This window comes from Macaca fascicularis, chromosome 2 (genome assembly GCF_037993035.2).
Source record: "Macaca fascicularis isolate 582-1 chromosome 2, T2T-MFA8v1.1".
NCBI classification, from domain to species: Eukaryota; Metazoa; Chordata; class Mammalia; order Primates; family Cercopithecidae; genus Macaca; species Macaca fascicularis.
Window position 1 is genome coordinate 7,970,963 of NC_088376.1, and position 13,137 is coordinate 7,984,099.

Sequence of the window (13,137 nt, forward strand, 5' to 3'; positions counted from 1 at the left end):
GACCAGTTAAATTTAAAAATTCAAAAAACATTGAAAATATAACAGTAAAATTAATGTTTTCTCTCTAAAAATCAAATATCAGTCCATTAAGCAATTTTGGGACACTCTGAAGCCCCAAAGGATCTAGAGAAGAATAGGGCATTCAGGTTAACTCAGGTGCATCAATTTAATGCTAGTAGGTTTTTGCATCTGGTCATCAGATAAGTCTGTGGGAAACAATGAACGGCTTCTCCCCCTTGAAAAAAAAGGGCAAACAAAACTACAGTAAATAATAATTAATAATGGTTGGCATCCACTTGGGAACAATAATTTGTATATCTGTTTGCCTTAAAGCAGGTGTGTCCAATCTTTTGGCTCTCCTGTGCCACTTTGGAAGAAGAAGAATTGTCTTGGGCCACACATAAAATAAGCTAACACTAACAATAACTGATGATCTAAAAAAGAAAATCACAAAATGTCTACAATGTTTTAAGAAAGTTTCAAAATTTGTGTTGGGCCATATTCAAAGCTGTTTTGGGCTTCGTGGGGCCCGTGGGCCATGGGTTGGACAAGCTTGTTTTAAAGTGATAACAGAGTGAATCTAAAGTGTTCTCGCTCCAAAAATGGTAACTATGTTAGGTAATACCTATGTTAATTAGCTAGATTTAGTCATTCCACAATGTATAGATACTTGAAAATATCATTTTACATATGACAAATACGGTTTAACCTCTCATCTAGTAATAATAATAAAGATCTATACTTCAACTATAGTTGTACTTTTTTTTAAGGAAGAGACAGGGTCTTGTTCTGTCGCCCAGGCTGGAGTGCAGTGGTGTGATCACAGCTCATTTTAGCCTTTACCGGCCAGTCTCAAGTGACCCTCCCACCTCAGCCTCCTGAGTAGCTGGGACTACAGGTGTGCATCACCATACTCAACTATTTTTCTTAATTTTTTTTGTGTGTGGAGTTAGGGTCTTATTATTTTGTGCAAGCTGGTCTCAAACTCCTGGCCTCAAGCAATCTCCCCACCTCAGTCTCCTAAAGTACTGGGATTATACGCATGAGCCAAAGTGCCTGGCCCATGGTTATACTTCTTATGTAAATGTAAGTGATTACGAAAAAATAAAGCCCAGCATAATAAATTAATAAAAAGCAATATTTAATAGAAAAAAAATCACACATATAAAAAATCATGATAGATGTGCTTGTTTTCTTTTTCTTTCCTCTTGAGTATCGACACTTATACAGTAAGTCCTGGAGAAGGTTCCACTGAGGAAACATAATTGGCAAATAGACTCAATTGGTCAGTCTTGCTAGCACTGGCTGGCAAGTTCAAATCTCAAAGGGACCGTAACACTTTCTTATATAAGTGAAGGGGGAAATGTAAACATCAGTATCTTGATGTACATATCAAAATGAACACTACTATAAACCTTAAAGAGCACTTTAAAAAATACAAAAGTAGCCTGTAATCCCAGCACTTTGGGAGGCTGAGGAGGGCAGATCACCTGATGTCAGAAGTTCAAGACCAGCCTGACCAACATGGAGAAACCCCATCTCTACAAAAAAATACAAAATTAGTCAGGCATCATGGCACATGCCTGTAATCCCAGCTACTCAGGAGGCTGAGGCAGGAGAATCGCTTGAATCCGGGAGGTGGAGGTTGAGGTGAGCCGAGATCGCACCACTGCACTCCTGCCTGGCAACAAGAGCAAAACTCTGTCTCAAAAAATAAATAAATAAATAAATATGAAAGTATCTCAGAAGCAAAAAAAATAAAAAAAAAAAAGGGCTGATGGATAAGAGCCTTAAACTACTATTTCAGACCCTACAAACACTGTAGAAAAGTGATATTTATTTCCCAGTACTGTACAGCTATCCCAAGCATTTTGGTTCCTGTGGTAGAAGGAGAAATGAATGTCGTAAAAAAACAACAGAATATGGTCTAGGTTGTTGAGGAAGTGATGATTTTAGTTATTTTCTCTCATTGTCTTAGTTGTCTTGCATTTTCATTGTTCCTACTGTCTCTAAAACACAGAAAGGCAAAGCCAGGCAATTTTGTACATCAGCTTTTATATGTTTGGATAGCAGGTACTTGAAGGTGACTGAAGTTCCCAAATTATTTGTTAAATGTATCCATTTTCTCACTTTTCCTCAAAAATAAATGAGAGATGGCAGCACTCAGTGGATTTAAAACTAGAGCAATCATTGTGTTGTTATCCTAGGTGGGTATATATTTTATTTTCTAAAAAGTTAATCAGTTAAACAGAAAAGAAACTTTTTAAATGGTGAAAGAAAAATGGGTAGAAACTGGTCTTGGCAGTGAGTCACTACTAAGGTGGCAACCTGGTCCCTAAAAATATGGTCGAAATGAATATTCAGGGTTGGGGAAGCGAGGGAAAGGATAGCAAAAACAAAGGTAACTCAAAAAGGTAGAATAAATTCCTATAAAACAAACATTTTTACCTACAATGATATGCAGGAGCGCCTGCAAAAACACTGGTATCCCTTAACTAACACAGCCATGCAAAGAAGAACCAGGTCATTTTTCTAAACTTAGAATTATCACTGTGATACAAGAAGCTGTGTATTTGCAAAGTCAGTATCAGGCCAATTATATGGTGCTTAAATCTCTTTTCAATCAGGCTACAGTAAATCCACACTTGGGAAATATAAGTAACTAAAACATAAGTGTGTTCCAAACTACAAACACAGCTTAAAAAAAAAAAAAAAGTGAAGAGATCTGCTTCCGAGAGGCATCATTTAAACGACAACAGGGTGAAATTCTGTAATTCCAATGACCTTTAGGACTAAGAATAAAATGAAACAGTATTCTTCATACATTTTCCAAATGTTTGGACTAAATTACATAGAAATGAAGAGTGTTCAGGGTGACTAGCCATGGGCAACTGGGACAGGAAGCAATGTCACAAGTATATCTGAGTATGGAGTTTTTAAAGCAAGGATATTCAAATAAAATGAGGCCAGTGGGGCTGACAGCAAACTGAATTCTTACCACAAGTTGAAAGAACCATCACATAGAATTAATAATATTGTATGTCTTTGCAAAAATAAGACAATTTAAAAAATAAAGGAAAAGAAACCTAGCCAACTATAACCAAAATACATTAAATGTGGACATTTTCTTTACCTAAAGTAATTCCCCTCCTGCATAATTTGTTCCCAACCTGCCTTTCGCTTGACTTCTAAATGCCTTCACACTGTCTTCTGAGTTGCCATGAACTATTTCATTCCCAAATAAGAGATGCATTTCTTCCTAGCAAGGAGCAATGATTAAGTCTTCCCCAATATCTCCTGACAGGATTGGTAACTTTCTCTGCTCTCACAGAATTCTATTTGGTAATTATTTTCTCTTCCTTCTCTCAAACTTTACTGTATTACTTTTAAAATAAGAAACTCCTCTTTCTAACCCTGGATTCGATGATATAAAATGTCAAACACATGATCTTTAGAATGAAGAGAAATCATTGTTAACACTGTTATTAGAAAGAATTCAAGTAGCTAATAGGAGGAGTATACCCTGTGTGTGTCCATGATGCATAATGTTCCTTCATAAAAAAAAAAAAAAAAGTTAATCAGTTAAACAGAAAAGAAACTTATTTTTTTATGAAGGAACTTTATTATTATTATTATTATTATTATTATACTTCAAGTTCTAGGGTACATGTGCATAACGTGCAGGTTTGTTACATATGTATTCCAGTTTCCAAGAAACTGGAATTGATTGGGATCAGCTGCTATTGTTTGTTAATTGCTTGGTTGGTTGGCTTGGTTTATAAATAAGGATGCAGTGATAAAAAGTGATGAAATGACCTCTTTACTGTCATCAAACAAGTCACAGAGTAAAACAGAACTTAAATCTTAAATCTCTCAATTAGTCCTTTTTACTATTTATATATTTTGCATTGTGTAATTCACTCCCAATAATTGGAAAGATGATTTCCATTCTCTACAAATTTTGTAAAAATATAATGGAAAAGGAATCAGAGGACCTTACTTCTAGTAGCAGAGCACAGTCCTAAAGAAAGGCAATGTAGTATGGGAAGAAAAAAAAAGAGCACTGTGTTTGGAGTCAAGGCAGCCTAGCTCTATCAGGCATGCCATCATGAACACTTGAGCTACCTCCCTGGATCTTCATTCTCAAACCATCAAACATGTAGAAGAGTCTCTAGCTCCTACCCCTACACCACGGTCCCTGTGAAGTTAATGATAACATATGTGAAATCTAGCCCTGCACCTGGCACACAGTCAACTGTTGACTTTGAAATAAAATCTTTTTCAAAGATCTGCGTGTGTGCCTGCATTTTGGGGTGGCAGTGCACTCTCTTTTTCATGTGATTTATGCAGCAAATAATTTTGATATGGTAATATTTTTAAAATTCACTATATTCTATACGGTGCTATTTTTATTATCTCCTCAACTTGGGATCACAGGTTCCAAAATTTATTTCTACTCCAAAGGCAGCTTTTAACAATTCAGCTTCCTGACACACTGCCAGTGAGGCACAGCAAGAGACATGTATTGAGCTGAAGTTTCCATTTCAAAGTCTCACAAACAGAACTTCTTCGAGTTTATTAGTGAAAATATTTAATACTATAATAAGCAAAAAAAAAGGAATATTGAGTTTGAATTTTCGATTACAATCATTTTCCTCCTGAAGAAAATGTTTCGGTGGTGTGAGGGGGCAGGATAAGGGTGTAAATATGTGCCTTACCTACAAAGCGTGGAAACCTACCACAGAGTAGTTCTTCAACAGTTTACAAAATGATTACCTGTGATCCCTTAGATCTTAATCTTTTTTCTAAGTCATTTATATTCTAACAGACCCCAACTGGAGCATATTTAGTAAAAATAATATGGATGTCAGGAATCCAGAAACTCGTTGCAGTCACAAGCATGCTAAGTATAGCTGTGTGACTTCCAAGTAATTTGATCCTAACTTGTCTTATCCAACAAAGGTAGTTACAACAGCTCTGACTACCCCACGGTTTGGGTGTGAGAATGACATTGAATATGTACAATGCAAACTGCTTTTTTAAGCAAAGGGAGCTTTATTATTATTAACATAACTAGCACATTATAATTATAGAATCGCTATTATAATTATCTAAGCTTTAATTCCTTAAAGGGAAATAAAGCTTTCTTAAAAAATCATTTGCTTTTATCATCACCTAAGATGAAAATGTTGCTTCCCCATTCCTGAGGGGATAAGGAGATCACAGTACTGCTACCAGAAAAATCATGATTGGAAGTCAGAATCATCTGACTTTAAGGTCAGTTCACTGCACGTGAAAACACATTGCATGGCGCTAAGTTCTTATGCTGTTAAGGTTTCTTTTTTATATTTGAGGATTCTCTTAAAAGGCCCACATGGAAGGACTTAGAACAAAATAAATGTCTTACTAATACGATATGCACGTAGATTGCTTTAGGGTTTTCAGAACATTTCTGCTTTGTTCCTCACATCAACCTGTGTTTCCACTGAGATGGGAACCTGAGCACAGGGAGAGCCTCATGAAAGACCAACGGATCTGTCAGCATCCACAGATGCCTTGTAAAAGGCAATACTTTCATGTGCAGAGAGGTTGGTTGATCCCTCAAGATGCGTAATGATTTCTTTCTTCCCCCACTAGCCCAGAGCCAGTTGCTCTTTTCGTTTTTGTCAACAACATGTCCTTTTTGTTCCTCTCCCTCCAACTAGGAAGTGGCATCACTGTCAGACACAATACACCTCTTCATAAGGAAGGCAAATGAGTATGTGCCAGATGGGCTGAGGGGATTACAACATGTTTCCTGCTCCCATGGTGACGTAATGTGGCTGGTATGAGAACTTATCTTATTCAAGAAGTTAGCTTCCCCTAGCAGAATTATGAGTCACAGTTCCTGGGTAGAAAGCTCTCTTACCAACAGCACTTGAGGTGGGGGCTGGGGACTCCGTGGATGGATTACAGTAAAGGTTGTTCAGAAAAGTAACATGGCCAGGACTGCTGGGAAGGCACCAGCACTCACCAGCTTCCGGAACCCCCTTCAGCAACGGTAACAAAGCCACCTCTCCCTCTTCCTTCAAGGTGAGGGAGGATATAAAACTACATGGTGAATTACTGGCATGGACCCAAACAGGCTCCATTATAAAACTGGATAGTTTGGGGCCAGGGGAAGGGATGTATAGGGACATGTATTCAACCATTTGACACCTATGTATTGAGCATCTGCTATGTGTCTATGTGTCAATGATTATTCTGAGTGTTTGGATAACAAACAAAAGTTCCTGAACAAGTTCCTGCCCTCAGGCAGCTTAAAATCCAAGACAGAGGGAGGGAAGGGGGAAGGAAAAGAGATGAGGAGAAAGGAAAGAAGGGAGGTAGAAAAGGAGGAAGGACAGGGAGTTGAGGGAGAAAAAGAAGAAGGAAAAGGAGGAGGGAATGAGAGGAAGAGGAAGAGGGAGGAGGAGGAGAGAAAAGAAAGAAGGTTAATATAATATCAGGGAATGTGAGTGTTATGAAGAAAACTAAAACAGGATAGAGGGAGAGAGAGTGACTGCTGGGGATTTTTAGTTAAGATAGGCAAGGAAGCTTCTGTGAGCAGATAGCATTCAAACATAGACTAAATCAAATAAGAACAAACTAAAACCAAGAATTATATTTAACATATTTGAAAATCAGGACATCAAGAAACTCACCTATCAAATGGGACACCTAACCAAGAAGGACGGATGCTGGACTAAACAGCCAGGGAGCTGTCTCCTAGTATATCCCCGCTGAATAACAGCCCTGGTTATCTACAGCCATTCCTCTGTGAAGCCCCAAAGGGCCAACAAGGTTAGAAGTTACCTCTGGTTTCAGCACTGAGCTGTACTCTGTCCTACTTATACCACTCCTTTAGTGCTATTTTTGGTTTCTAATACAATGTTTTATGTGGCATGGAAAAGCTGAAACGCACCCAGAAAAGATGATCAGGATGGTAGGAGGGCTTAAATCCATGTCATATGAAAAACAGTTGAAGGCATATATTGCAGAACACTGAGGTCTGGTTATGTGGTAGCTAACTTAACATTCCGGAAGCCCTCTCACAAAGAAAAGGAATTAAAGCAATGATATGGAAAGTATGGTTTATGGTGTTCAGGGGAATTTTACATCAAAAGCTTTATAAAATGAGGACCTCTAGGTTCCCTTCATTGCAATTAGAGAACCATTGCAGTAGGTTTTGAATTGTTTTGTTTCTTTCTTTCTTTCTTTCATTTTTTTGTTTCAGTCCTGCAGTTGAACCAAGTAAATATTTGGAAAGAGACAAATTTCAGTTTTAGATACTAAAATCAAATAGGCAAATTTCAGTTTTATGTACTAAAATCTTTCTAAGAATTTGATTAGTCCCAAAACATAGGCTGAAATTTAATGATTAATAATCAGAGGTAGAGAGTGATTTGGGCATAATTCTGGGAAGAAGAGGAGATCTGAAAAGATGGATTTCAAATAGCAAGTCTCTTCCATCTCTAATTTCATGTGATCCAGGCCCATGATGACTGAGTTTGGTTTTCAAACTCTACAAAGGTCTTAGCTGGTTCCTCTTATGAAGCAACATTCCGGGAAAGAATGAGTCTAAAGACAGATCCCTTTTTTTTTTTTCCTATATAGAAACCATATGACCAAAACTCATTATTTTATTTAACATCTCAATGGATTATTACCACTGCTACCTTCTCCACCTCTGGCTCAAATTTGAAAAACAGATTGTGCTATTATCACTTCAATTTTTCCCCAATAGGACCTGAGGTAAGGTAAAAAAAAAAAAAAAAACAAAAAAACAATATTCTAGTTGGCTGAGTGTGAAGGTAATGAAAAATTCCTGTGTTTAAACACAGAGGCCCAATGCCTCCTATGTACTCTATCCCATGAAGACTGGAGACAGCAACGGTTCTTTCCATCACCGAAATTCTATTATTCTTCTGCTCTATGATTATTTGCTACTGTAGAAGACAATGGACATGAATACCATTATGTTTATTTAAATTCATTCTCAGGAAGAGTGGACTCATTACCCTATGCATGACTTGCATTTTAATACATTGTCAAAAGCCATTCACTTACCTGAGGCATCACTTTGCAGGATTCCGTAAAAGTAGAGACTCACTACACACCACAGAAGTGTCATCCTGTAAACATAAATACAAAGATAAGGGAAATCACTTATTACTTCCAAGTGCTTAAATAATAATAACTAGCACGCATGCATGCTGATTATAGACTAGGGACTATTCTAAGAATTTACAATATTAACAAATTTCATTGTCAGAACCAACCAATAAGACAGGTTTTATTTTGTTTTTGTTTTTTTGTTGTTTGTTTTTCAATTCCCATATTGTATGCAGATAAAGAAATTTAATAGACAAGTTTAAATAACATAACCAAGATCCTTTGGCTAGAGACAAGTTTAAATAACATAAACATGATCCTTTTGCTGGAAAGTGGTAAAGTTATGATCAAACTCCAGCTGTCTGCTTCAACAACTCTCTCTTTTTCACTGAACTATAACTGCCTACTTAAAAAATATTCATCTGGATTTTTTGACCAGGACTCACATTTCTAGCAGATAAATTCAACCGTCTTACCCCTCTTTGTATTCCCTTTCTAGTTGGAATACTTTACAATCCAGGCACTTTTCCCTTTTAGTGACATGTAGACACATAGAAAGTCTAGAAATCCTAGATTCAGACTTTGTCTGCAATCTACCACACTCTGAATTTATATTAAGGAAAATATATAAATCTAATTCCCTGCTGTTCATGCTCCCCTCTTCTCACTGGAAGACAGAAATGATGGGGAAGGAGTCTACTTTCTATGACGTTTAGCCTTCCTATTGATAAGCAACTGAAACAGCCAACTAGCATGAACCACACCCTTACATTTGGTTGTGTGATATTTAATGCCAAAGACCTGAAGATTTGACAGCTCTGTGAAGTATTTCTTTTCCTACTACCCAAGACATATCTGATCACTGGTAAAACCTCTGTGAGTTATAAATACTGAAACCTGAAGATGATGCAGAAATTCCATGCTCAAGAACTCTGCTTTCTGTGTCGAAGGTAACAGCCATATAAGAATGCTTGCAGAGGTCTTGGTAACTTGTCCAGATCATACTTCTAGTAAGTGACAAAGATGGGATTTATATCCACATCAGACTAACTACAAAGATTATTATCTCAAATAGCCTATGCCACAAGTTTCACAACCACAAGTACGCAGCAGCTTGAACAGATCAAAAAGGTATTTGATAAATAAGATGACCACACAACATCATTTAAAATGGGCCAATTTTAAGAGCATTAAACTATAACAAAAGGTATAAACTACACAATGAATCTAAGAGGTGTGGCCACCCTAAAGGACGATGCAAGCTTCCAACTCCCATCACCTCTATTGACCACACCTCTCCAAAAATCTCTGGTTCATGCTTCCTTTTTTAGCCTGGTTGTACACAAATCACAGGAGAGTTCGTCATATCACAAGCTATTGTTTCATCTGATAAATTAAATGATGTTTTCTTCCCAGTACCTCCTCCTTCCAACTCTTATGTTATGACCTTGGGGAAATCTTTTTCTCTCCATCAGTCTTTCATTTATTCAATAAAACATGTATTGAGCATTTTCTCCTTCTTTTCCGAATTGTTTAGTTTTTTGTGTGTGTGGTTACATAGTAGGTATATATATGTGTGTGTGTGTGTGCCTGTGCGCGTGTATGTGTATGTATATACATATATATACACATACATATACACACACACACACACACATATATATGGACCAGATATGTTTTGATACAGGTAAGCAAGGTGAAATAAGCACATCATGGAAAATGGAATATCCATCCCCTCAAGGATTTATCCTTTGAGTTTCCAAGTTGCTATGATATAGCTACGAAGCCTCTGGTGAGAAAAATATAGGATCTTCTCTAAAGGCACTTTTCCAAAATAAAGATGAACCCCAAGTAAGCCACTTTAGTATCATCAACTATGTATAGAACACACATCCTGAGACCCTCACAAGATAAAAAGACTTGCCAGACAGAAATTCTCTCATAGGCAGGGTCTAACAGAAACTTAAAATGTGCAAAAGAAAAAAAAACCCTGCAATATGAAGTAAAAAGTGATAAAAATAGAGAGGAACAGATAAGTGTTATTGAAGATTAGCAAAGGAAAGAGGTCACTCCAGCCAAGACAATAAAAGAAGACGAAACACAAGAGGTGACATTTGAACTGGTTTGGATACTTAGACTTGAGGCAGAAGGAACATGTGAGAAAAAGAAACTTTTAGTGGAGAATAATGCTCAAAGGTAGTGAAGGCATAGAACACATATAGAAAATAGTATAAAAAGAACTGAGTTTCGCTCAAGCACAAGGTATTAGAAAAAGAACTACAGAAGATTTTGTTGGAAAGCAGACAGTGGTAGGATCACAATATGGCAAAGCCTTAAATAACAGGCTAAGGGCTTGGGATTTAACTTAAACAGCACATAGGGAGTCACTGAAGTTTTCTGAGTAGAGGAGCAATATGACCATCAAATTGTACTTTATAGAACACTGCCAGGCACGTACTGGATAGATTGCTGCTAAATTCTGTCTTGAAATCATTTTGGCTCCCGAATCTGTTATCACAATAATTGCTATCTTCCTAGCTTTGTGACATCTACAAACTTGATCAGCATGCAACCTATATCCTCATCCAAGTCATTAATAAATGTAATTAATAATTCTGCATTAAACTTGCCAGCAAAGAGCAACGAGAGATTTCATTGCATTCAGGGAACCATAATTTCAGGCCCACTTCTCAGCCATGCTAAAGCAATACGCCCTCCCAAATTGCTGTTGGCTATTTAAAAACCCCCACGTACCTCTACATTTTCCCAGTTTGCCTGTTTATAAGCTGCTGAATTCCTAAGGCAACATTTAGAAGACATTCTAATTAGTGTGATTGAGGGCCTTAATTGATATTCCCAAGAGTAACTGGATTATGCTGAAGGCAGCAAAGAGTCAGGTCACCAAGGCGAAGCTAATCTACAGATCACCTGTCTGCAAACACACATCCAGGGCCAGTCCTGCCCTGTGATGAATTAGAATAAAGCAGACTGAAAAGGAGATGTGATTGAGAAGGCTGGTTTTGACAGATTGAAGGTATCAATATTATTGGGAGGCGCTTGGCTGATCTGAAACCTCTCAGAGAATGCTGGGCCATTTAGCACTGTCTAGTATTCAGCCTTAGAATTGTATTGTAAAGAGTACACTTTTGGTTCTTGCGTCTTAGAGTGAGAGGGTGCTGGGTCAGAGATGGAGAAACTGTCAGAAAGCAAAGGGACATGGGTAATAAACATAGTTTCTCGGTGTCTAAATTAGAGCTTAGCTTTAGATTATTGCGATGGGGCCTAACAGACCCTGCTGTTGCTTCAGATGATTCTAACCCACAATGGAAATGCCTTTCCTGCATTATCCATTTTATTTGCTGCATGATAATCTTCATACTCCCTCCCTTACGTGTTGATACATCTCTCACATTTAATCCCATTTTTCCCAGTATATCAACTTTAATGCCTATATCATTTAGCAAGAAGATTTAAAATGTACTTAGTTCTCTGTAATCGACAACAATATTGAAGATGTGTCTTAACATGTACTCAGCACCTTAACATCTATTTCTGCATGTGAAACTTTGTATTGTCTGCATTCTCTAGACTTGGTCATCATTAGCATCTCCTTATCGCCTCAATGTGACCACTAGATTCTCTCATCTAGCCAGCAGGTGACAGGCTGAAACCAGGTTTGCTGCCCCAAGGGTGGGATTTGCCCTGAATCACCATTTGTTCTGCCTGCCTTCCGCACAGCAGCATTTCACCAGGTCACAGGACTGGATTTGTCCCTCAGTTTCCTGATCCCATATATAGCTCTATACTCAGAAAACACCCACTCAGGCCTTCAACCTGGTGCTCGTCAGCACCTTCTTCCAGGAGCCTACCTTGCGTCCCTGTAAAGGCTTGCAGTCAGCTAGATAAACCTCCTATAACCATGAAACTCCTAAACCTGCTTCATTCCTGCCATGGTTGACTGACACCCTTTCCTATGACCTGCCCACTGGAAACTATGAACATTCACAGTTTTGAAAACGTGGACATTCACGCCAAGGAAAACACCCCAGAAGGCCATCCCCATGAAAGGTCAACCCTGTAGTCAAATCACTTCCTTGAGTCCCGATCCTGCCCTACTCCCATTCAGATCTTTCCTTCTGTTTTCTCTAAGTTACTGCAAAAAGTCTGAGTAGGTCTTGCATTCTGTGCTTACCTAAGACACAATAAACAAGCCTTTAAAGAAAACAGGAAAAGCTATTAATTATTCCATTCTACAGAAAAGGGATAGCATTTATTAAGACATAAGAGTTATTTTCATAATCTTTTGTGGAGTTTATAGGGATTTTTTTGAAAATAGGATCCTTGTGCAGAACATTTCAAATACAATATTTATCAGTAAATGAAAACTTTAGCAAAGTGACATGAAAGGCTCTGATTTGGGGTAAAATGAAGTAAATATTCTTCCTCCTGTCTTTCCCAATGAATGCAGTTATAAAACATGAGCATATTACATGGAACCACTGTTTGAGGATTCTAAAAGTAAAAAATAATGCATTCTTTTCAATAGGACATTCACCAAGATACACTATATCATGTATCATAAATCAAATTTTAACAAATTTAAAAGAATTCAAAGTATGTTCTCTCCCCATAGAATTAAACTAGAAATCAATAACAGAAAGATAATAGGAAAATCTCCAGACATTTCACAATTAAAATATATGTGTTAAAATAAAGTATATATGGGTCAAAAAGAAAGTTGTAAGGGAAATTAGAAAATACTTCTAACTTGACAAAAATAAAAATAAAACATACTAAGTGTGTGGGATGTAGCTAATGTAGTGATTAGAGAGTAATTTGTAGCATTAAAGGCTTATCTTAGAAAAGAAGAAAGATGGTAAGCTCATAATCTAATCTTCCACTTTAAGAAACTAGAGAAAGAAGAATAAATGAAACAAGCATAATAAAGGCAATTTTATAGAGTAGAAATCAAATAATTTTAAAACAGGAAATATATACATATAC

General features: G+C 37.3%; 1 protein-coding gene across 4 annotated transcripts in view; it reads right to left on the reverse strand.

The window, feature by feature from the left end:
* Nucleotides 1-13,137, reverse strand: part of IL1RAP (interleukin 1 receptor accessory protein) — a 144,816-nt gene that overhangs the window by 86,422 nt on the left and 45,257 nt on the right. For all 4 annotated transcript variants that reach the window (XR_010584867.2, XM_065539712.2, XM_005545406.5 and 1 more), the window contains exon 2: nt 8,089-8,153. Coding sequence is in view for 3 of the 4 variants with exons in the window: in XM_065539712.2 (XP_065395784.1) it covers nt 8,089-8,152 (64 nt within the window). In the remaining variant the exon portion in view is untranslated. The remainder of the gene's footprint in view (nt 1-8,088; nt 8,154-13,137) is intronic.